The sequence below is a fragment of the Meriones unguiculatus genome, chromosome 5, assembly GCF_030254825.1.
Source record: "Meriones unguiculatus strain TT.TT164.6M chromosome 5, Bangor_MerUng_6.1, whole genome shotgun sequence".
Classification (NCBI taxonomy): Eukaryota; Metazoa; Chordata; class Mammalia; order Rodentia; family Muridae; genus Meriones; species Meriones unguiculatus.
In genome coordinates this window covers 127,423,253-127,448,920 of record NC_083353.1, presented here as the reverse complement: position 1 = coordinate 127,448,920, position 25,668 = coordinate 127,423,253, and the positions used below count along the sequence as shown (strand labels likewise).

Sequence of the window (25,668 nt, the reverse complement as noted above, 5' to 3'; positions counted from 1 at the left end):
TTCCCAGTTTAAACGGACCCAGATCAGGAAACTGGCCAAAGCACTCTAATGCTATCACAAATGGCGCTCCCAGCTTCCTGATAATCTCTTTTTAGTCCCTTGAGAGAATAGATTTAGTATCTTTGGTGCCCATTCAGGTTCTACATCCTGCCTTTCTAGCTTTCTGAAGTTCATCTCCCACTGGAAAATACACTGGCTGCTAGGATTTGAACATGATTTGTTCCACACACATCTTCTATGGAAATTATTCTCCATCATGAGCTAGTAAGAGATGATATCATGTCAGATCTCAGAGAAGTCACTAAATTGGGTTCTTCTCATATGAATGGATCAATTCATCACTCTAATTAATGGAAGTTTTCTGTGTAACTGTTATAAATGCTACTTTAACAAGGTCTCATTTACCCTCAATATTTCTCACTCTGTGATTCCCTGTGCTGCCAGCACTCCACTAGCAAAAAGGTCTTTTTCTAGGTGAAAGCCAATAGTCTTGAACAAACAGTGAACTGAAATAAACCTCTAAAATAGTAACCTGATAGTCATTGCATTGTTTCATTGGCAGCAATAGATGGACCAAAATGCTTAGGCTAACCTTGATGCTTGTTAGAGTTCTTACAGGTCCTTGTGCTAAGTGCTACCAGCTATCCTCTGCCCTTTATTGTATTTCAGACTTAGCTCTTCATTTGAGTCTCAGAGAGCCTTGTTCTAGAATATTTTTTTTAAAATTTCTTTATTTTTTTAAATTCTTTTTTTTTAAATTTTTCATCAATTACACTTTATTCATTCTGCATCCCCCCATAAGCCCCTCCCTCCTCCCCTCCCAATACCACCCTCCCTTGTCCCTCTGCTTGCATGCCATTCCCCAAGTCCACTGATAGGGGAGGTTCTCCTCTCCTTTCTGATCTTAGTCTATCAGTTTACATCAAAAGTGGCTGCATTGTCCTCTACTATGGCCTGGTAAGGCTGCTCCCCACCAGGGGGAGGTGATCAAAGAGCAGGCCAATCAGATTATGTCAGAGGCAGTCCCTCTTCACATTACTATGTAACCCAATTGGACTCTGAACTGCCCTGGGCTACATCTGTGCAGGGGTTCTGGGTTATCTCCATGAATAGTCCTCACCTTACACCCATGAGAATGGCCAAGATCAAAAACTCAAGTGACAACACATGCTGGAGAGGTTGTGGAGAAAGGGGAACCCTTCTCCACTGCTGGTGGGAATGTAAACTTGTACAACCACTCTGGAAATCAATCTGGCGCTTTCTCAGACAACTAGGAATAGCGCTTCCTCAAGATCCAGCCATACCACTACTGGGCATATATCCAAAAGAGGCTCAAGTACACAAAAAGGACATTTGCTCAACCATGTTTGTAGCAGCTTTATTTGTAAATTCTTTATTAATACATTTTATTCACTTTGTATCTCCCCTGTGGTTCCCTCCCTCCTACCATCCAAATCCTTCCCTTCCTCCACCCTCTGCATGCATGCCCCTCCCCAAGTCCACTGATAGGGGAGGTCTTCTTTTCCTTCCTTCTGATAATGGTCAATTAGGTCTCATCAGGAGTGGCTGCATTGTCTTCTTCTGTGGCCTGGTGCTGCTGCTCCCCCCTCAGGGAGGTAATTAAAGAGCAGGCCAATCAGTTCATGTCAGAAACAGTCCCTGTTCCTATTACTATGGAACCCACTTGAATACTGAGCTGCCATGGGCTACATCTGTGCAGGGGTCTCAGGTTATATCCATGCATGGTCCTTGGTTGATGTATCAGTCTCAGGAAAGACCCCTGTGCTCAGGTTTTTTTGAACTCATTGGCACAGGAGACAACTTCCTGAACAAAACACCAACAGCACAGGCTCTAAGAGCAACAATCAATAATTGGGACCTCATGAAACTGAAAAGTTTGTAAAGCAAAGGACACTGTTGTCAGAACAAAATGACTGCCTACAGATTGGGAAAGCATCTTCACCAACCTTATATCTGACAGAGGACTAATATCCAGGATATATAAAAACCTCAAGAAGTTAAAAAAAACAGCAAATCAAGTAATCCAATTAAAAAATGGAGTGCAGAACTAAATAGAGAAGACTCCTGTGCTCAGATTTTTTGGTTCTGTTGCTCTTCTTGTGGAGTTCCTGTCCTCTCCAGATCTTACTGCTTCCCACTTCTTTCCTAATTTATTTATGTATATTGGTGTTTAGCCTGAATGTATGTCTGTGTACCATACATATGAGTACCTGTGGAGGCCTGAAGGGGGCATTGGATCCTTTGGAACTGGAATTGCAGACCATTATGATCATTATGTGGTGCTGGGGACCAAACCCAAATTCTGTGCAAGAGCAGCAAGTGCTCTTAACTGATGAGCCATCACTTCAGTACTTAGGATAGCATCTCTCCCTCTGTGCCATCTGCAGCCACCAAGGGCCATAGTCATTGCTTTTTCAGCATACTCACAATAACACAGTGCTCTTGGAATTTCAGTGACAGACTGCTGGAGGGCGTGGCTGAGGATCTCCTTTGTATATCCTCTGGAGCAGGCTCACATCTGTGAGTGTTTGAAATGGTCTCTTCTCTATTATCTCCTTTGGAAATTCTACACTTTTATAGAAAATTCTGAGTATTTTGTTTTGTTTAGTGTGAACTATCACTTTGCTGGGCATTCAAAAGTTATTTCAGAAGCATACTAGCTTTACCGTGGCTAAATATTGAACTTTGATTAACCCTTGTATGCCAGGCATAGGGGGTAGGGAAGAGGAAAGTATAAAGACAGTCTAAAAAGTTGGCTTTGAAAATTACAGGTGAGTACACAACTTGTCAAATAATATTTGGCAAATGATAACTTCATGATCCAAAATTTCCAGATGACTTGTTTGTAAAACTGTTTTGTTTTGCTGCAAAGACCCTATACCTTGTGAAACAATTGTTCAATCATGAGCAATGCTGAGTTTTCCACAGCCATGACTTCTCAATGACATTTTCAATAAAAAGGAATGAATGAATGAATGAATGAATAAGCATGTTTGGATTTCCATTGGGCTTTGTATATTAAACAATTGCTACTTTTGAGCTAGGGAAACAACTCAGTAGATAATGTATTTGCCAAGCAAGCATGAAGACCTGAAGAGTGAGTTTCCTGAACCCTGTAAAAGCAGGACAGGTGGGGTAGCATGTAATCCCTGGACAGAGAGGATTGCATTGACAAACTACATAGCTAGACTAGTGACAGGCTTTGCATGAGTGAATCTGCCTCAATACACCAAGGAAGAATGACAAACAAGATATGAAACATCAAAAGGCCTGCACATCCACACACACAAGCAAGACAGGCAAACCACCACACGGGATCACACACAGGTGGTCACACACACATGATCACACAAATGTGATCACACACACTCACACACACAAAATTTACTTTTCATACATATTTTCTAGGACATCCTTCTGCATATATGTCTTTAAAACTCTCTCATATTAATGTAATTCTTCAATAACCTTAATTCATCAGCTTATCATCTGTATCATGTCTCTCAATGAACATCCTTCAATTTTTTAAATAACTTCTTTGATTTCTCTTTTCTTCCAGAATTAACACTTGACTTTGCAGTTTATATTTTGAAGTCTTACTTACCGGGCCCATAGACACATATTATTCACTGTGTGTCCATGTTAAACCAAATTTGTTAGTTTGTAGTTTGAGGTGGACAGCTGTATTAACATTCCTCCTCCTGTCCAGTCACCTAAGCACTTCCTGTGTACTTCTCAGGCCTTCTTAACCTCTTTGTAAACACATCTCACCCATATCCTCAGACTCAAAAATCAATCGGATGCACTGATTCCTGACTCACTTCTAGTTAACTTCTTTAATCTTCATGGTGATTGTGTTCAGTTTTTTTTTTTTTTTTCATTTTCCTTAGGTCACTCTCGATAACGTGATCACTTTAAATTTGTATAGGTCTCTTTATTCCTTTCAGTGAGAGAGGTAGGGCCATAAAACATGTTCTCTACATCCCTTTACCTCAAAATTTCTTCACTTCCCTCCTATTGTTATTTGTAAAATTATTATTTATTTTATGTATATGGGTATCTTACCTGCATGTCTGTCTGTCTTGTGTGTATAGTTACCTCAGAGGCCAGAAAAGGTTGTCGGATTCCCTGAAACTGGAAATATAGGAGGTTATGATACAACATGTTGAGAATTGAGCACTATTACTTTGCAAGCCTGGCTATTCTCATAACCACTGAGCCATCCCTCTGTCCCCAGGTTTCCTTTCTCTGACATAGCCTACTACCCCTTCTTATATAACAACTGTACATGGGAAAATATAAAGAGCTGTGTGTGTATACAACATATCTTACTAGTAGTTGAGAGAGTTAAAGAGAAGACCATCCTTGTGTTTAATACCAGAGAAGTTGTTTAATAGCTGAGGGAGGAGGTAAGACTCTCCATATCTCTACTAAATGGAAGGGCAGTATTTTACTGACACCAATTTAGCTAAGGTTCTGGCTGAAAGCAAATAGGAGAACATGGCCAAAACCAAACAAAACAGCATCAATCAAGAAAAACGTTATTAACAAATTTCTCCTGTGCTATAACCTAGTGAACACAAAAGCAAACAGTCAGAGGACAAAGTACACAGAGGAGATAAATGGGATGAAACAGGGTTTCAAGATGACTGTGCATTAGAGAACTTAAAGCTGCCTGGTGTAACTGAGATCAAAGCAAGTTTCTCAAACGTGGAAAACTGGCTTCTCCTGCAATTATTTTCTTCTTCTCCAGATATGTTTGATACAGGAAGTGGCACTGATGCCATTCACAGCTGGTGCTGTTAAAAGCAGAACTCATGTTTTGAATTTCTTGTTCTGCTTCTCAGTGTAGACTTAGTACACATCCAAACACACAAACTAACTAGATCTCTAGTGAAGGGTTTGTCTGTGCTCTAGTATTCTTTTGCATGGTAAAGACATATGAATGGGTAAGGTTCCTGGATAAGTTTTCCCCAGAGAAGCATATTCTAGATATTTTGACTGTAGGAAATAAAAGTATACGTATATATGTCAAGCTTAACAGGTGGAATTTAGTATTGTCTTTTGTGAATTTTGATTACAAGAAGCTGATCAAAGTAAAATAATTTTCTAGGACTCAAACAAGTTGTTGTTGATTTTCTATGTCCATCCGTGGCTTGGTATTGGTTGAAACCTTTTCAGCTGGAAGGCACCCAATAGGCTGTCTCTCATAGTTAGAGGCGATCTGTGGATCTGGAAAGGTACATTTCATAATACTGTTGCTACTGTGACTTCATTTCTCTGTTACCAGGGAGAGGATCATCTCTAAGACTTCTTCATGTATGTACTTCTTGTGTGGCTAAGGTAACGAAAAAGCCTTTGTTTCTTTAATTCAGTACTGCAGAGTAGGTGGAATGAACAGCATGCATTTTCTGATAATCATAAATTGTGAATATTGAGTGTGAGTGAGCATGTTTATTCACTGTGTACAGAGTTGTATTCTCCTGTGACTGAGAAATTATTAAGGCCCACCAACTAAAGGGTCCCACAGGATTTCTGCTCAATGGGTTTAGAGCACCAGTATTGCAAGGTAGTTACTGTTCTCGAGATCTGTTTTACAGTATACTTGCCTACCTACTTAGCATTGCTGCACTGTATTCTTAGAAAGAGCACACATTTTATCATCCATCTTTAAAATAACACAAACCGTGCAAAATGGTTCAGAGATGTGGTCACTTTTGCCTGAGGATTGTTGTGGTGTACTCCTGTTCCTCAAATGGATACTAAGGAGGGGAAAATTGACATTTTTTTCTGATTAATAAAATTGCAATGTGATATTTTCATAAGCATTGATGGATAGTTGATATTGATCACTTCTACGTGATACTGAGACAAGAGGTCATTGTTTAAACAATCCTGTGCTATCAAAGGAGCACTGAACATGCAGCTGTAACTTACTCTTTACAAATTTCTTATTTAGGTTCAAAGTGCTAAACGGTGGAGTTTGACATTCAGTATTGGTTTATACAGGTCATATAAGGTTTGGTTGGATCAGCGAAACAAACAGATTTTTCTTTGCCTTTTTTCCTCTATGGACATGTTTAAAATGTTTCTGAAAGATATGATGTTTTCCATTGAAAAGTTTGTCACGTTAGAGGAAGGTGTGGGTTAATTTATTAACATTTATTGTATATTCAAGGGCCTGGTTTTGTATGCTTTATTTATAGCCAAGACATGTGACTGTAAAACTTCTCTGACACACAAAAGCATTTTGAAAGAAATCTTCAAAGTGTTGGTTGACTTGGACTCAACCAATCACTGTCCAAAGTTTTTATCAAGATGGTGATAAAAACTGCTCAGATGGTTACTTGGTAGTCATGAAAAGAAATATCCTGTAATCCTCTGGGGACTGACTTCAGTTTCTCTTAGCATATATATATATATATATATATATATATATATATATGGAATGGTTATTATTTTAAGTCACTAAAGAAAGTGAAGACAGCTTTGACAGCAGAGAGGAGCAAGTTCTCTCTTAGTGATGGGTAGCATGTGTAAGTGGTATGTCTTTGAGAAGAAAGTCAAGAGCCAGGAATACCACAAATTTACACAGCACCACACACCTCAAAAGGGGATTTCATAGGACTTCCATTTCTCCCTTTGGCGTTTATAATAATTAAACAATCAGGGGTCTGAAAAGGACATAAAGAGATTATAATTAGACTAGTTCCTGCCAAATGGGTGCATCAAAGTCTCTGGGACAAACTTGACCTACATCATCAGGGTATAATTGAGAGTCCCCAGCCTCTGGCCTCATAGCTAGGGACTGGTAAACCTATAATAGTAACTAATTAAAAGTCTGGTTAGAAATCTTTTGGATTTTTTATTGAAGAAATCTACACAGAAGTTTACAAGGCAGGGGATGACGAGTAAGGTTAAGAAATGGAGGAGAAGGAGGATTAAGAAGTGCATTGTCCAACTCTTTGTTGGACTTTCAATGAGCCACTGGCCAAAGGCATCAAGAATTTTCTTACATTTTGGGGATCTGTCTGGCATTTGTAGATCTTGTCTTTTACAATACTTGACTGGTTGACATAGAAGCAGCATTCCTCCCTGAGGAAAAGACACAACCCTCCCCATTTGTTAGTAAATGCATTTACTTGTTAGTAAATGCAGTCCTCATTGCTTTTATAGTACTGTGATTAGCACTGAGTCTATTTATCCATGGAGCATAAGGATAGTCTGAGCCACCCATTGGAGATACCAAAGGAACTTTTTATGATATGATAATTGACAGTAATGAGAGGTGAGGTGAGAAAGTCTAGCAATCCAATGGGGGAGGCAGAAATGCTGGTCAGAATTTGACCTGGCCTCAACCAACATTCTCCAATGCTGCCAAGCAGAGCATTTTCAGTAGCTGAATGTGACCAGGGGGAGGACTGCTAGCCAGTCTGGGGTCAAGAGGATGCAGGGAGCAAAAGAAATAGAGGCTTCTGTTTTAAGTAGGAGGGCCCTTCTCAGCAAGGGGGCAGGACAGGTTGGTACCAATAGGAAAGAGTGGGTAAAGGGAATATGTCTAAAATACAGCTAAGTGGTGAGTTTTGGTGAAGCTGCTAAGACTGTCCCCCTAATCTGGCAATAGAGAAAGTAGAAGGAGAGATGGATCTCCAAAACTCTCAGGACAGAAAAAGTGGCCCTGAATTCTAGAAGGAAGAAGATGGGGCGCCTGATACTGGCATGACTACCTGAGGCTCACTGTCGTATATGGAAGTGGTTGGACCAAGGGGACCTGGGACCCCTCAGTTTTCCCTAGTCTGACCTAAGAGGCCTGGATGATGATCTGGGCTTGATGTCCTTATGCTTTGAAGTAGATGAGGACCACAAGTGGCCCAAAGTCCCTCTTGATGGCACTATGAACATGGTTGCAATGGTTTGTAAGGATTTGGACAAGCTCAGTTCCCAGTGGCCCTCCTGACTCTATCTGAAAAGAAGATTAGGAGGTTCTTGAGCCTTGGGAGACTGGGCAGTTGCTATGGCCTGCTGAAAGGACTTAGATAGCATTAAAAAAAATTGGGTGTGTATGCTTATGCATCTCTCCCATGGCATGTATACTTTGAAGGCCACAGTTAAGACTTCTGTCTGTGGAATCAGGGGACTTTCTATAGTTGTTTAAGTTTGGTCCTAATATCAGGAAGATTCTGGGGGAGGATGTAGGTCATAAGAAGTTGTTTTCCATCTGGAGATTCTGGATCCAGATTTATACATGGCAAGAGAGCCTTTGCAAGGTGGTCTAGAAATTAAGACGGGTCTGTGTTTGTCCTGGATGACTTCTTGGATTTTTTCATCGTTTACCACTTTGTAGGAGGCTTGGTAAGTATTAAGTTGTTTTCTAACAATGATAATCCCAGGACTGCTCCAATCCCAGTGGGGTGGGTAGAATTAGTTTGGTGGATTTCATCTGCATGTACCTTGACCTGATTCCAGACTTGTCTGTGCTCCTCAAAGAGAAGATTGTTAGTGAGACTCATATAAACATCATGGAAAATGAGGTTGCAATATTGGGTAACATTCTGAAATTCTTTTTAAGAGGTAGAAGAATTAGCAGTTTAGGACACCAATCTCATTTCTATTTTAAAGAGTTTGTTTAATGAGAAAGGGACAAGTACTATGACCAATCATTCCACTCCAGAGGCCTAGACAAAAGAAGAACCATAGCTAGTTGAGGCCAGGTAGGGGTAGGTAAAGGGAGTCCCACTGTGGAGCAGAGTACCTGTTGGAATAAGGATTGTAACTGGGCTGAACAGGTGACTGAAAGGGTTAATTTGGATGGCCTATCACTGAGGAGAAAGAAAGGAAAGACTAATGAGGCCAAAGAGGGAAAGAAGGGACTATGGGTTGAGGCCAATAAAGAGGAGGTTCATTAACATAATCAAAATTATTGGAGCAATCATCTGGTTTGGGTTTCATAGCTAAGAGGCATTGTTTTTCCCTGGTTAACTTATGTCATGTGCTCACTTTTAATCAAAATAGGAGTAAAATCATGTGGCAAAATCCACCCTTTCTAACCCTAGCAAAGATGTCAGCCATGTGGCTGTCTTCATTCCGATTAGGGGGACAGCACCTATTAGGGGGACAGCATCTAAGATGGCAGCAAGAACCATGTTTCCTGTAATATAGTTACACATGTATAACTATCAACCCTGGTGTTACAAGTTATAGGTTAACCCTTTTTGTTATAGAAGTTATAGGTTTTTAATCATACCCAAAATGTTTAAAAATCTTGAGGTAAGATTATACCTTAGCCAAAGTTCTAGAGTTAAACCCAAACTAAAAGAATATAAGGTGTGTAGCAATATTGTCTATAGGAAAAGTCTGTCCAGGTTTGTTTTGTTTTCCTTTCTCTGTCACATAGTCACGTGATGGGACAGAGAATTTGGAAAAAACATTTAAACAAGCATGCTTGGGTCTAGAAAAGGGTGAGCCATACCCCAACTCCAGAGTCAGCTTTGAATTGAAGTGGGACAACAGAAGACAACAGTCTAATGCCACTCATACCTAAAAGGCACCTAAATCCCTGTAAAACTGAATCCAATAAGCTACAAAAAAACAAGGATTAGATACAGGAAGTTTTGAGCCCTGGTTATAGACAGAGGAACTGCAGAAGGGAACTGAAAGATACACCAGCCAGCTAGTAAACAGTGTGTGTGGAGGGGGCAGGACAGGGGGGCTGTGCAAGCTGCAGTTGGCCTACTCCTTTGTTTTCTCTGCCTGCTTCTAGGTCTACCTTCCTGCTCCTTCTTTGCAATAAACTTAGAGGTTCATCAAAGGTAGCTTAAAAGACAGGATATTTAGACCATGTGGGGACTGGTGGAACAGGATACCAGACAAAAACAAACAGGGCTTGAAGAGGAGAAATGCAGAATGGGGAGTCTCTTTTCATTTCATTGATTGCTCCCAGTATTTGAAGATCCCAAATAATTAGGATATAGAGTTCAGTTAGACACCCCTTTATTGAGGCCAAATTTGATTTAGAGCCCTGCAGGGAAAGTGTCAGGTGGTGCTGGAGATTTCCTAAAAGATGTCCATATAGATTATGAAGACCTTGTTTCCGTAGATGAGAGGAGGAGGGGAAATGACACTGCTACCTGTTGGCTTGGATGGCCCCAGGACTCCAGGAGCACTAGAGGAAGACACAGTGGTTGATCACCGCACTCCAGGGGGATTGGGAGCTTAGCCTAGCTAAGCCCAAGGAGACATGTAGTGCCTGATTGCAGAGTTTTCGCAGAGGCCAGAAGGTAAAGAGGCCAGATGGGAAGGGGGCAAAAAGCAAGCACTAGGAGGGGGGCATCTCAACCATGGAAGATGTTGGAGAATGGAGTCACAAAAGGCAAGAGGGCCTAAAGGAGCAAGGGGATTATAGGCAGCTACAAAGGGAAAGTGGGAGAAGGCAGTAAGAGGCACACTAGTGAACCTGAGGTGTTTGGGTCCAAAATTAACTAAAGGTAAGACCCAGACTCAAGTAGTGTGTAAAAGCAAAGAACATTTATTCTGCAGAGAAATTCCAGCGTGCTGGGGTCACCACCTTCACAACATGGAGGTGACTCCCAGGGGAGCTTTTTTAAAGCCAGACAGGGAAATTCTAGGGACAGTTAAATCATCCTTATTCTGATTGCTAGAAGGTTAGAAAAAAAGGTATAGGTGCATTGGGGATTGGCTAGGGCTTTAGTCTGGAGTTGGAGGTTTTCTCAACCAGTTCAAACTGGTCCAAGCTGGTAGTTGAACAACCTTGAGCAACCTTATCTTCCCCAGGCCAGATGTACTGGTCATTCCTTATTGGTTGTCCAATCTCTGTGGAATTTCCTGTAAGTGGTATCTCACTTTTGAAAAATACAGACTTAGGTCTACTCTGACTAGCAAGAAACTGAAGCCTGTCATGGAGTCTGCATAGCCATCTAAATAGATACTAAATCTGCCCCAGCATATTCAAGGGTCAGGCAGGCCCAATCCAAATAGATCAGGGCCATCTAGGAAGTTATGGCTGTAGACTACAGACCCCTTAGCTGTAAGGCCTCCATTGGGATATCCTTCTGTGCATGGAGGCTATATGACTCTGATTAGGATTGGCTGGCCTCTTGGAATTAAGTCATTTCAAAGGAAATGACATGATTGGGGCTTTAAAGGTGGGCAGATGGGTTCAGATGAAGAAAGCCTGACATAGCTTTATAGATGGTGGCTGGGGGTGTCATCACCTCCAAAAGTACCATAAAGGAATCAAGATGTTCAGTGGTCACTTCCTTGTAACCAGGGAAACATTTGCAGCGACCAGAGAGGAAACTTACCCAACTGCTGCTGGTTAATGGAGTGCTACACATTTGGTGAGCTGGGAAGTGAGTGTTGGTGATGGGCTGGAGGTAAGGGATAGGATCTCAGTGCAGGTTGTAACTCGAGGGGAAAAGCAGGCACCAGGTAAACCTACCTGAGTCACAGAACCAACATAAATTTTGCAGCTCTGATGGGTAAGGTATCCTGGCAGTTTAAAGCCAAGGAATACCACAAAGTTACACTACACAGCAAACCTTCCAGGAAGGTGGCTGCCACTGCTCAGGAGAGAAACATCAGAGAACTGAGCAGAGGACAGGGTTTATATAGAATTTCTTTGGGGGAGGAATATTCCAGGGTGGGGATTGGTGAAATTTAGAGTCAATCGTTGGGCTTTTTATTCTGTAGGAGTATTCTGTGATACCTAGCCAAGGCATGGGCAAGGAGAAAGAGAAGAAAGGAAAGGCTGATGAGAGATTGCACCATGGATGAGAAAAATAGACAGGTGGAGAGAGTTGAAAATTTGATGTTTCATCTATATTTGGTATAGATTTAAATCATGAGCTTCTTCTCTACTGGAATTTGTCTCATTCTACCATTCTTTCCTAAGGTCCTTTCAGGAAATTAACTGAACTTGGAGTTTTATGTGGGAGCCTTAAGTCTGGGGGTTTTATTTGTATGTCTTTTCAGAACTGCCAAGACAGTCCCTATATTTTTTGTCTATATCCTGTGAATTTTCCACCCTTTTTATAAATTAAATAAGTTGTACCTCAGCCTATGTGGACCAACTCTATCCCAGTGTAGTTTTCTGTCTGTCTGTCTGTCTATCTATCTATCTATCTCTCTACCTTTCTGTCTTTTAAGGAATTTTATTTTTCCCATGAGAATCTTAGGTTCCTAGGCATCTGTGTCCAAGCAAAATTCTCTGTGGACTGTGGTGACTTAAAGGACTTCACTTTTCTATAGAACAGCAAGGTCAACTTCTTTGTTGGACCTTGGTGCTTCATTCAGTGATGGCACATAGGAGTTATTCAATATGTACTTGTTGCAGTAAAGAGACCTAGAGTCATTCATGATAACTCAGAAGCAACTGTGTTTGGGAACTATGATAAATATTTTAAATATTTTATAAACTTAGAGCCATTCCAGAATACTTGTTAAATGGACATTGCTCAGAAGATTTTAATAGATTTTCAAGATTTTCATAGATTAGCTGTGGATACTCCTGAGAAACCATACAGGTATGTTACAATGGATTGCCTAGAATAAATATGAAATATATCCTACTTTCAGGGCACACAATAGTTAGTTTAATGAATTGAGATCTTCACCTTTCTGCATTGCATATAGATACTTATAGTCACATATTGCATATACAGAGAGGAATATGTTTGCCCATTCATAATATGTAGGTCATATATAACAATGTATAGGTCTTTACTTAGATTTTTTTTTCCCCTAAACCCTACACTTTAGAACCTGGAATTGGTAGATTCTTCCCTATACCATAGGCTGTTTTTACTTAGGTTGTTTTCATGATTAAAATGATTCTGTGTCTTCCCATGTTTCTGTGAATCAACAGTGCTACAGAAAGTGTTTCTCTTCTTGAAATGCCAGGGAAGTCTTGGAGTGAAAAAAAAAAAAAACTCAAAAAGGAAGCCTGGTCAAAGAGCTTATGCCTCAGTGAGGAGGTTTAGTATAAACACAACAGATGTCTTCCCATTCTTAAGGGTAGCAACCTTCAAGTGTGTTCAGAGGGCATCACTTGGGTTTCATATGCTTTGTATAAAGAATTGAAAAGCTTTATTTTAACCACATTGTCATTAGTTTATGGTCACAGAATAGCAAGTTCCAAGGCTATCTTTAATATTATCAAAGAATGAGCATAGTTATTTGCATTGGCTTTTTTAAACAGAAATCATACAAAATCAATTCTATCCTATTATTGACAAGGTCAGTCAAAGTAAAAAAAAAATCTTCCTAGGTATTTTTGTAACATTCCAGGTACTGGTTAAATAGTTCCTATTCAAGTGTGCGGGTGTGCGTGCATACGTGTGTGTGTGTGTGAGTGTGTGTGCCCTGTATTTATGGGTTTAGATGTATGGGTTTGGATGCATACATACGGATGTGTGCAGGTGTATATATACACAAGTGCATATTATGGAAGCTGGAAGTCAATGCTGAATGTCTTCCCGTAGAATGTTCCAACTTATATTGTATGATGTGGTCTCTTCAGTTGACTTGGTGATTCATTGAGTCACAGTGCCAGGTTGGCACACTGCAGCAATTCTGCTGTCTGGGTTCTCCCAGTGTTGGAGCTACAGCAGGTATAGAGAAGCCCAGCTTTTTACTTCATTACTAGGAATTCAAACTCAGGACCTGAAGCCTCATTGGTGATAAAACTTTTTATACCAACTTCACATCAGCCAGAGTCATTTGGAAAGAGGGAACCTCAATTAAGAAGATGTCCCAAGGAGATTGACCTATAGTCTAACCTGTGTTGTGTATTCTTGATTGAATGTTGATCTGGGTGGGCCAGCTCACTGTAGGTGTGGCTATGCCTGGGAGGCAGTCCTGGGTTGTATAAGAAAGGAGGCCAAGCAAGCCCCAAGGAACAAAGCAGTAAGGAACATTCTTCCATGGCTTTCACTCTTGCATACAGGTTCGTGCCTTGAGTTGCTGACCTGACTTCCCTCAGTGATGAACTGTGATATAGAACTCTGAGATAAAATAAACCTTTTCTTTCAATTTACATTTGGTCCTGGTATTTTATCACAGCAATAGAAACTCTAAGACACCCTATCCCTAAAAGAGATATTTTGAATGACTTCTTACTGTTCAGAAAATAATTTAATCCACAACTTCTGTTTTCTTATAAAAATAGTAGTAAAGTTTAAAGCATAGACATCTGGCAACAATCAGAAGAACAACATGGGAGAAACTGAGAAAAGTGTTGCAACCCATGGGGTCAGATGCTTTTCCAAGATCAAGGTACGGATTGTTTCTGTGTATGCATGCATAGAGCTTTTGTGGTTGCTTTTTGTCTTTGATTTTGTTTTTAAGAAGCACTGAAAGTGCCTGTAACGGTAACATTGCTCAGCTCACAAAGTTCTCCAATACAAATGCTGTTGTACTCAATGTGTTGTTAATTTCTTGTTTTAAAAAAGTTGGTTTTATAATTAGGGATGTCTAACCAGGGTTATTCATTCAGAAACTTAGAATGATTCAGAGCAGTGGTTCTCAAGACCTCTTTATTGGTCAAATGACCCTTCCAAGGTAGGTGCATATCAGATATCCTACATATCAGATATTTAAATTAAGATTCATAACAGTTGCAAAATTAAAGTTACAAAGTAGCAACAAAAATAATTTTATGGCTGGGGTCAACGCAACATGAGAAACTGTATTAAGGGAATGCAGCATTAGGGAGGTTGAGAAACATTACTCTAAAGGTTCTTAAAGAGAAAAGGGATTCAGGATGTTTTAGGTCTGTATTTGTTGTGGTGGAATTTACTCTGAAATCAGAGGTCAATCCAGTATTCAGCCTTCAGAGTCCTGACAGAAGGTAAGGAGTTATAGCTATAAATCAGCTCCCCATCAGAAGTACTCCTTTTATTAATATGAAATGATGACTTTATGACATGGGTAGAAAAATATTTTTTCAAGTTTTGACAACATAATAATCATTTTTTAAGAAAACAGTCTGTTTTATTACCTGTTTGAGTGGTTTTTAGTATTTTAGAGACAACTATTGTTCTCATACCTCCAAAGACATCTTTGCACTACAAAATGTGAACTTCTATTGACCCACAAAATTGAACAGGGGCCTATTTTCTGCAGAGTCCTTCAAACATTTCTCTCTGAGGTACTGCATCCTAACTCATCCTATGAAATGGTCATTTTACCTTTATTCACATGTAGTGGAATTCATAGATTAATGTAAACAAGGCTTCAGAAAACCTGAAAAATGTTTTTTTTTTTCCCTGCAATGATGTATATATTATTGGAACCACAAACCCCTCAAATTTCCTTTCAGTTTTCACATGATTCTAAGGAGCCCAGGCCCCTAGCTCCTGACCTCATCCAGATGCTTCATAGATGTGCCATTTTGTACAAGTTACACAGCTTCTTCATACCTCAGCATTGCTTATTTGAAAATGACAATGGTCGTATTATATTCTGGGATTTAAAAAATGCTGTGAAACCTCTCTTTTTTGTATGTGTGTCTTTTTCTCTGTGTCTCTCTCTGTATGTGTGTGTGTTCACCTTTCTGGGTTATCCCACCCGACTGGAATGAGGGGTTTACCCTAAGCACTCAGACACACTAGGCATCTTCTTTTTCACTGATCTGTATCTCCTCCTACACCTTTACTATGTTTTAATTTCCTTAATTTATGTTTTATCTTGTATATATGGATGTTTTGTCCTCATGTATGTTGGTGAAGCATTTGTGTATCTTGTATATTTTGAGGACAGAAGAAGGTGTTGGATCACCTGAAACTAGTGTTAGAGGTGGTTTTTTGAACCACCATGTGGGTACAGGGAACTTAGCACAGGTCCTCAACAAGAGCAACCAGTGCTCTTAACCACTGAGCCACCCCTCCAACTTCAGGTCTTTGGGTAATGATGAGTATTGTGATTACTAGATAACATTTATAGAGAAAACTCATCAGTTGTCATTATAAACACCACTTCTCAATGTTCATCTTTGTTAACTGTTTTTGGTAGAGTTTCTGTTGCTGTGAAGAGATACCATGATCACTGAAACTCTTAAAAAAAGATTTAATTAGGACTGGCTTACAGGTTCAGAGTTTTACTCTGCCATATCCTGAAAAATAGTGGCATGCAGGCAGATGTGCTGATAGAAAAGGAGTTGAGAATTCTGCATTAAGATTGACAGGCAGCAGGAAAAGAATGACAGTTGGCCTGGCTGGAATTTCTGAAACCTCAAATCTGTCCCCAGTGACATACTTCATCCAGCAAGGCCACACCTACTTCAACAAGACCATTCCTTCTACCCATGTCAGTTCCTGGTGGCCAAACATTCATGTCTACAATCCTATGAGGGTTATTCCTGTTCAAACCACCACAGTTATTTTGGAGTTAATAACTGTAGATATTGGTGTGCATCTTATGGGGAAATGTTCAATCCACTAGTTTATATGACAAAATTCTGAGGTAACAATTTAAAAATATTTAGATTCTTCTCCTCTGAATTTAGACCTATGTAGAAAGTTGGGGTTGTCAAAGGGTCTAAATTGCCAGACTGAAGCTCCTCTTTCCTGTGTTTAGACACATAATCATTAAGAAAAATTTCCAGGGCAGGATCAATTATGGCCTTCATGGCCTTCATGACCTTCACGGCCTTCAGTCATACATGCACTGGTGACCAGGAACCAATGGTTAGTTCTAACCTGGCTACACAGATGACTATGGTTAAGCTACAAGGGTCAACAAAACCAAACAAAAACTCATGAACCTTGGAAAAGGACTGGTAAAAGCAAACATTTTGATGAACAAGAAAGAGGAAGAAAGTGATAATCCAAACATACCATGTATGTATGAAATCACCAAACAGTTAATTATTAAAGAAAAGACAAGAACTTTTATCAAGGGGCATGGGGAGAGACATTGCTCAAAACAGTAGTTGCTTTGGAAGTAGGGGTCCTGAGTTCAGTCCCCAATGACTACATAAAAACTAGGCATAGCAACATGGGGACATAGAGTCAGGCAGATACTTGGGACTCATTGATGAGCCAGCCTTACCTCCTGGGGGAATTCCAGATAGGTGAGAGCCCGACCATGTTTAAAAAAAAAAGAAGAAACTATACAAATCTTGAGGACTCACACCTAAGGTTGTCTTCCTGTCTCCCCATGTACATGAATTCATCCCACATGACCATGCACACACATACACAAAAAGGTAGATTAAGCGGGAAAAAAGAGATACAGAAAATACCAAATGGAAGCATGAAAAAGTCTTCTGCAAAGCAACTTGCTGGAACCTCTCCAATGTTGAGGTGAAACTTCAGTAGGATTAACTCTATAAATACAGTTTTGTAGCAGTAGACCTGAAACAGCATGGTCATCACCCTCTGAAAGAGTCACATTGGGAAGAGAGAACATCACTGCAAATGGCATTTAGAATTAGTAAACAAGTTTCTACACTTTTGAACTATATTGAACTTGGTGTTTACCATTCCCTCCTTTTTCTTTCCTTCTTTTTTCTTCCTTCCTTCCTTTCTTTCTTCCTTCCTTCCTTCCTTCCTTCCTTCCTTCTTTCCTTTCTTTCTTTCTTTTGTTTTCTCTTCTTTTCTTTTTGTATATGTTTTTGTTCTGGTTTATCCAAGTTAATTGGTACTTGTGACAATAAGTTTACAAGCAGGAAATAGTAATCTCACAGTATTATTTGCATATTTTTCTGTATGAGATAGTACAGAAATTCTAGAAGCTGAGATGATGACATTTGCCATCAACCAAATGCTGGAATATACATTGACAGAAACAGAAATCTTATTCACTACATCACTCAAAGTGAGATATTTATAGTCACAGGTCAGTAGTGAAGAGTCTTATCAGTAGAGAGCTATATTTTATCCTGCACATGAGGGACCCCAAAAATGTTCTTCCCTGAGTTTTTATGCCATAAACACCACTTGGACTGCTGAGATAAAGTATCAAAAAAAATATTGCACCACAAAGAAAAAAAGAAAAAAAAAAAAAAAAAACGTGCAGAGGATACTTTGCTGTGGCCATTGTCCCTAATGTTGTGCCCGAGACTGCAGAAAGACAGAAATAAATGTTGCACTGGCCACGGACATCCAGAGACCTGTCATTCCTAGAAAGAGAGCACAGTAGGCCTGCTGCAGGAACAATGGCTTGGTGTAGTTCTGTGTTCTGTCCTTTCTCTTTCTTAAAGAAGACAACATTTGTTCTGCATGTAAGAGTATAATGCCGAATGAATCATTAATAGCTGTGTCTTACATGGAACAATTCCATGTTTTTATGTATGATTAAGGTGTACCAATAAGAGAGCAAAGCCAGAACTATCTACAGAATTCATCACTGCTAACCAACTATTCTAACTACATGTCCAGACTGAGGATAGTGATAGACAGCAGAGAGATCCCACTTTAAAGTTTCTTGCATAATCAAAGGCTGTTTATCTTGGATACAATTCACCTCCTCATGGTAGAGACTATTAGGTCAGTAGAAAACATACACAGAATCAGAAAACAAAGTTCTCATTTTTGTCTTCTTAACATTTTTTTCTTACTAGATGTTTCTGGTGGCATTAACATGGGCATATCTATCCAAAGCACTATCGGGAGCTTATATGGGTTCCATGCTCACACAAATTGAGAGACAATTTGATATTCCTGCATCTTTAATTGGATTTATCAGTGGGAGCTTTGAGATTGGTGAGCTACTTTTACACATACTTACATTTATAAATTGATATTTTCTCATTTCCTGGAGTAGACTGTTTGATCTTGTGAGTTACATACTTCCTGGTGTTTGATGTGAAGAAAACACTTATTTGTATATTCTCATGATAACCCCTAAGTTTTGCCATATACCCTGACACAGTCCCTTTTCTCTGAGAAGGGGCAAAAGATTTAGAGTGTTACTATCTAATTCTATTATTTGATCACTCAAAGAGATGTTAAGTGCTTTTTCTTGGCTTTTTAGAATGTTGATGTGGGAGTCTGGAGGAAATTGTGTTCCAAATGTTTCTATTCCCCTTCTGTGTCTGCGACATTGACAGCTCTCCACTCCTAGTCACTAATGAGGAAGCTTTCCTGTGTCTAAGTTGGGTCAGACACAATTTCTAAAAAGACTGGATGAGCTTCAACCCTTGCTTTTGGATGATGAACTGGGATATAAGAGCACAAAGGGTGAAGGAGGGGAAGATTTCCTTTATAAACAAAAGACCTGGAAGTCTTGGTGCCTCTCTTCACTAGTTTAGTCATATCTTTACCTTCTTCATTGTGAAATTGTCTTTAATGTATTAATCAAAACAGTACAGAATATTTGGATTGAGAAGAAGCTCACCCATACTGAGGATGCTCTGTCCTGGAGCTTACTATTGCACCTGCGTCCTAGACCTTCAGTTGTAGGCAGGATAAATGCCTCACACAAACTTCACAGATTATGCTCATGTTCTATGGGCGAGATGCAGCAAGTGTGGTCCCGAAGGAGAAAAGCTTTTCCAGGCAGAGAAATTGACAGGTTAATGTGAAGAGATTTATACAGAAGCACCAAGATTTTGTGTGAGGATGGAGTCATCTCAGTTTTATGGGAATTTGGAAGATGTTAGAGCAGAAGCCTGGAGAAATATGCAGTGATGAGAAATGGGTAGAGACTCTGGCTTGGTCTGGAGTACGTCTTTTATCTCTCAGTGGCCAAGATCCCGTGTGGGTTTGGAAAAGAACATTGATCTTTCTGTGCTTAGGACTCTTATTGAAAACCTAATGACATCTGGTTTCAGGATAATATTTTAGTTGCAAAAAAATTAAACTATATAGACAAAGAGGAAGCCACTGAAATAAAATTTTCAGAAACTCCAAGCAGCATATGAGGAAAAAATATTTGTGCTTTTTAACAAGGTATATTTTAACTAGGTCTGTTTTCATCTCCCCCCTCCCCAGGAAACCTTTTGTTGATTATATTTGTGAGTTATTTCGGAACAAAACTTCACAGACCTATCATGATTGGTGTTGGATGTGCAACTATGGGCCTAGGGTGTTTCATAATATCACTACCTCATTTCCTTATGGGAAGGTGAGTAGTCATTCCAGTCCTTGATGTTTTAGGTTCAACTTTCACCTACAGGAAATGAGGCTCATACTTCTTCTCTGGGAGGAGCAGTGCTTCCCCAAAGTACAGAAGGCTAACAAGGAAAGAAGATGTGCCCTCCAGTCTGCCAATACGATTTGTGAATCTTGTGGCCTTGGGTATATTCAAGATCCAGTCCATTTGTGAGTTGGGGACTTGAGACACCACTTTCATGAAGCTAAGACACATGGATGGACTCTCTGCCTCTGCCAACCCTTCTGCTGTGTCCTTCATCAGGGCTATTGATACTTTTGTTATGGGGGTATACAATTTGACATAATTGTGGTTCACCAAGCGATAGAACAATGTCAACGCTGGTTTTGTTTTCATGTTTACTAAAGTAACTTACATAGAAAACTGTAAGAAATGAGAAATTATGTTGAGTTATCTCTTACTCCCTTTCCTGTTCTCTGGGAACAATTTAAAGTTCTTTTTGCCTGCATGTCTTGTCTGTGTCAAAATATATATAAAATGTACTATTTACATTAGCATGAGTATAAAAATTGCTTCCACCATGCTCTTCTTTGTTATAGATTCAATTTTATGTAGATTTAATACTAAGTTCATTTCTTTTTGTATTTTATGAACATTCTTTATGTCTCTCACTATTTCACAGTTCCCTCATAGGTGGCAGAGTGACATCCCTCAACACAGGCCAGCAGCTTTGCTGTTGTCCTGAGGCTGCCTCTTACTATTTTCTGCTGTGCTTCTGCTGTTTATCAACAGCAAACTTCTAGGTCATCTCTGTACCATATCCTTTGTCTTTTCATTATGAATTTTTCTTACTTCTTTCCCTCATCTTCTTTCCCTTCCTCTTTTTTTGTTATTTCTTTCTTCTTTTCTTTCCTTTTTTTAAAAAAAGATCTTTCATCTAGTGTGTGTGTGTAAGAGAGTGAGTGAGAGCAAGAGAGAAAGTTTGTGTATGTGTGCAGTTGTGCACGCATGTGTCTATGTGTATGCACCATGTCTGTGTCTGGTGCACAGAGATCAGGAGACGGTGTTGGATCCCCTGAACCTGGAGTTACAGATGAATGTCAGCCATTTTGTTGGTCCTAGGAAGTGGATCTAGGTCCTCTTCAAGAGCAACTTGAACTGCCCTTAACCACTGAGCCATCTCTCCAGTCCTGCTGTTCTTTTCTTTTGGAGATAGGGTCCTGCTATGTAGCCTAGTCTTATCTGGAATTTAATATGTAGCTAAGGCTTGTCTCATACTCTTGTGATTCTCCTGCTTCAGCTTTCCAGCTGTTGGTGCTACAAGTATGAGCCTCTACAACTACTTTTCTTTTACCCTGCTATTAAATATTTACCGGAGGAGGAGCCTGCCCTCTGCTTTCCTGTTACTCCACACACACTTCATGCAATAGAAAGAAAAAAAAATGCCCAGTACACTATGAAGACATTATCTCAAATTTCATGAGTTTTGGAATGAGAATTATATTCTAACTTCTGTGACCAGTTTCTTTTTTAGCTCCACAGTCTGGATGATAATTTGTGTAACTCTGTTGACACCTCAACTAAATGCCTTAGGTCAGGACATTTTGCTAAGTTTCTTTTACTGGTTTCTCCTCGACAATCTCTTCCTTCCTTCCCTCCTCCTGCTGCAGTTCAAGCACTGGCATCTTCTTTTTCACTCCTATCTTGCCATCTTGTTTCTCTACCTGCATGTCTTCTCCTCTCCTTGGTACTTCCTGGGAGATTTAACTTTGTCATCCAGTCTCTCATCTCGTCTCTTCTCTTCTCTCTCTCTCTCTCTCTCTCTCTCTCTCTCTCTCTCTCTCGTTGAAATTTACTCACTTTACATCTCAATATTCGCCCCTTCTCTACTCTCCTTCTAGTCCCTCTCCCTCATCCATCCCTCATCTCCTTATCCCTGCGCTTATGCCTAGCTGAAAAGGGGAGCCTCCCAAAACCCACCCCAGCACATTCAGTTGAATCAAGACTGTGTACTTACTGTTTCACAGTGTCCCAAAAAGGCAGCGATGCCAGGGTGAAGTGATCTGATCGAAAAGCATGCAACAAAGACCATATCAAAGACAGCCCCTGATCCTTTTATAGGGTGCCCACATTGAGGCTAAGCTGCCAATTGGATATATATATATATATATATATATATATATATATATGAATATGAAGAGGGTGTAGATCTAGTCCATGAACACTCATTGATTGGTGCTTCAGTGTCTACAGGCATCAGGATAGTTGGGACTGTTGGTCTTCTTGTGGTGCTCCTGTCCTCTCTGGGCCACCCCCCACCCATTCTTCCACAAGGTTCTCTACTTTGCACATTATTTCATTGTGAGTATCAATTTCTGTTCTGTTCTGTTGTTGAGCAGAGCCTCTCCGAAGACAGCCATGCCAGTCTTCTGTCTACAAATACAGTCCTCCTCAATAGTGTCAGGAGTTGGCTCTCTACCATGGAGTGGATCTCAGGTTGGTCAAGGCATTGGTTGTACATTTCCTCAATCTCTTTTCCATCTTTATCCCTGTACATCCCTTAAGCAGGATAAGTACTTGGTAGAAGTTTTTGTGGGCAGGTTAATGTTCCCTTCCCTCCACTGGGGTCCTGACTGAGTAGAGGGCGGCCTCTCCAGCATCCATGACTCCACCCCCAGGAACCTCAGCTGGGGTCACCTACGTATCCTCTCAGTGCCCACTGTGTTGCAGGCCTCCAACTTTTCTAAGAGATGCCCTTACTCATGGTTTCTTCTCTCTCTCCAAGCCCTCTTCCTCCTGACCCTGCTCTCCACGTATCTGTTCCCAACCTTAATTTCGATCAGTGTTCCCTCTCTTATCCTGGTCCCTCTTTTTAACCACTTCTGCTGACTATTTATTTCTCCTTCTGAGTGAGATTTGAGCATCCTCCTTTGGGCCCTCCTTGTTACTTAGCTTCTTTGGGTCTGTGAATTGTAATACAGTTATCCTGTATTATATGGCTAATGTCTTCTTATAAGCTAGTAGATGCCATTGTGGGGCTCTGTTGGTTATGGTTGAAGTCTGACATTTCTATATAGCTTCTGAGCTCATTCTATAATGGTGAACTCTTTTTCAGTTGGGGCTCCCTCTCTACCTGAACCCTAAAACCTCTAAGGAGCATCATCTAGCCATCATGGAAGATTACAGGTCTGTCCCTTTCGTGATAAGAAACCTGTTCAGTAAGCACCAGGAAATTCCTTGAAATACCATACCCTGTTCTAAGGAGATTTTAGCTTTAAGCAAATGACCTTCAGTTTTACCTGAAGATTTTTCCCCACCCATAGGATAATTAAGTACTATGTTCTCCTTGTGAAAGGACCACAAGAAGGACCACATGGCTACCACATGTAAATGAAGTATTGTACCACTACATGTTAATCAAGTATCCCTAGCACCTCTAACCCCATTGAATCAAACACATTAACCCTCAAACCCTCTCCCACTGCCCAAGGTTTAAAAATTCCTGATTTCATACAAAATAATGGTACTGCAAGCTGTGTGGTAGCATCAGCTTTCCACCATGGCTGCTTGAGATTCCTCTATATTTTATGAAATAGTTGGAGAGTATTGGTACCAACTTTTAATTGCAAGTCTGGAAGAATTCTGGACATTTGTGGTTGAACTCCCCTGGCTTGGTTGCCAGCCAGGCTGGCTAGAGCTTGCCTGATTTCCATGAGCTTTGTTGACCTCCAGTAAAACACCTGCAGGGCCTTTACCTGCCTTCCAGCTTGGGGGCCTGCACTTCACTGGGATTACCTTCCAACCCCCAGGCCTGATCCTTGCCAGGCCTATGTTTCCAGTACAAACAGACCAGGCAAAGGCATTTGCCCACTCATCTCCCTCCTACCCACACACCATTAATACATTGGCTTAGCTAAAGAACTGTAACATTATCGTATCATCACCTGCTTTCTGAGCTCCCAATTTTCTACTGCTGTCTAATAGCAACAATCTCATTCAAAAGAGCTAACTGTAAACGTCATTGCTATATCCCAGTGGAAAACACATTGCTATCTCCCCCAGTGATACCTGGAGAATCTCTTAGTTCAGGGGCCCAATCCCAAAGCACCAAGTTGTTCCTGAGAGACCTAGAAACCTTGATTTCATTCTCCTCCCAAAGCATAGGTTTCCAGTATGGCATTCATACCAGCAGAAACCAGCAGACACTGGACTACACCTGGCAGCTGCAGAATAAGGAACATCAAGCAACAGCCCTGTCTCAGGGACCACCCAAGCTTCCAACAATTACCCAGGCTCCAACCAAAAGAACTACATAACATGAGTTTTTCTCTGGGTCTGGGTTACCTCATTCTGGATGATCTTTTGTAGTTCTATCCACTTGCCTACAAATTTTATGATTTCCTTGCTTTTAATAGCTGAGTAGTTTTCTGTTGTGTAAATGTACCATAGTTTCTTTGTCCATACTTTGGTTAAGGGATATCTGGGTTGTTTCCAGTTTCTGGATATTACAAATAAAACTGCTATGAACATAGTTGAGCAAATGTCCTTGGTGTAAGGTTGAACATATTTTGTGTATATTCTCAGGAGCAGTATAGTTGGGTCTTGAGGAAGTGGTATTCCAAATTTTTTGAGAAAGTGCCAGATTGATTTCCAAAGTGGTTGTAAAAGTTTCCATTCCCACCAGCAATGGAGGAGTGTTCTGCTTTGTCCATCTCCTCACCCACATGTGCTATCACTTGAGGTGTAAAATGATATCTGAGAGTCATTTGGATTTGAGTTTCCCTTATGACTAAAGATGAGCACTTCCTTAAGTGCTTCTCAGCATTAGCAATTCCTCTGTTGAAAATTCTCTTTAGCTCTGTACCCCAATTTTAATAGAGTAATTTATTGGTGTTTAATTTCTTGAGTTCTTTATATATTTTGGATATTAGCCCTCTGACAGACATAAGGTTGATGAAGATCTTTTCACAATCTGTGGGCTACCATTTTTTTCTGTTGACAATGTCCTTCGCCTAACAGAAGCTTTTTGGTTTCAAGATGTCCCACTTATTACTTTTGGAGCTTAGAGCCTGAGCTGTTGATGTTCTGATCATGAAGTTGTCTCATGTGCCAAAGAGTTCAAGGCCTTTCCCCCACTTTTTCTTCTAATAAATTTGGTGTATGTGGTTGTATGTTGAGTTCTTTGATCCACTTAGACTTAGTTTTGTGCAGGATGATAAATATGGATCTATTTATGTTTTTCTACATGTAGATATCCAGTTAGACCAGCACCATTTGTTGAAGATCCTATCTTTTTTCCATTGTATGGTTTTGACACCTTTGTCAAACACCAGGTGTCCATAAGTGTGTGGGTGTATTTCTGGGTCTTCTATTTGATTCCATTGATACACTAGTCTGTTTCTGGGCTAGTACCATGCAGTTTTTATTACCATTTCTCTATGGTACAGCTTAAGATCAAGAATGGAGATACCTCCTGAAGTTCTTTTATTTTACAGGATTGTTTTAGCTATTCTGGGTTTTTTGTTTTTCCACATGAAGTTGAGGATTGTTCTTTAAAAGTCTGTAAAGAATTGT

At 40.2% G+C, this 25,668-nt stretch overlaps 1 protein-coding gene across 5 annotated transcripts in view; it reads left to right on the top strand.

Annotated features, from left to right (window-relative positions):
• Nucleotides 1-5,214: 5,214 nt before the first annotated feature.
• Nucleotides 5,215-25,668, top strand: part of LOC110542238 (solute carrier organic anion transporter family member 1A5-like) — a 200,367-nt gene continuing 179,913 nt past the window's right edge. For 2 of the 5 annotated variants that reach the window (XM_060384369.1, XM_060384371.1), the window contains exons 1-6: nt 5,215-5,364; nt 14,207-14,313; nt 18,602-18,743; nt 19,974-20,106; nt 22,494-22,590; nt 23,210-23,280. In XM_060384369.1, coding sequence (XP_060240352.1) covers nt 14,254-14,313; nt 18,602-18,743; nt 19,974-20,106; nt 22,494-22,590; nt 23,210-23,280 — 503 coding nt within the window. In that variant the 5' untranslated portion in view covers nt 5,215-5,364; nt 14,207-14,253. Of the gene's footprint in view, nt 5,365-14,206; nt 14,314-18,601; nt 18,744-19,972; nt 20,107-22,493; nt 22,591-23,209; nt 23,281-25,668 lie in introns of those variants that run through there. The other 3 variants (XM_060384370.1, XM_060384376.1, XM_060384391.1) reach the window with 3 other exon arrangements.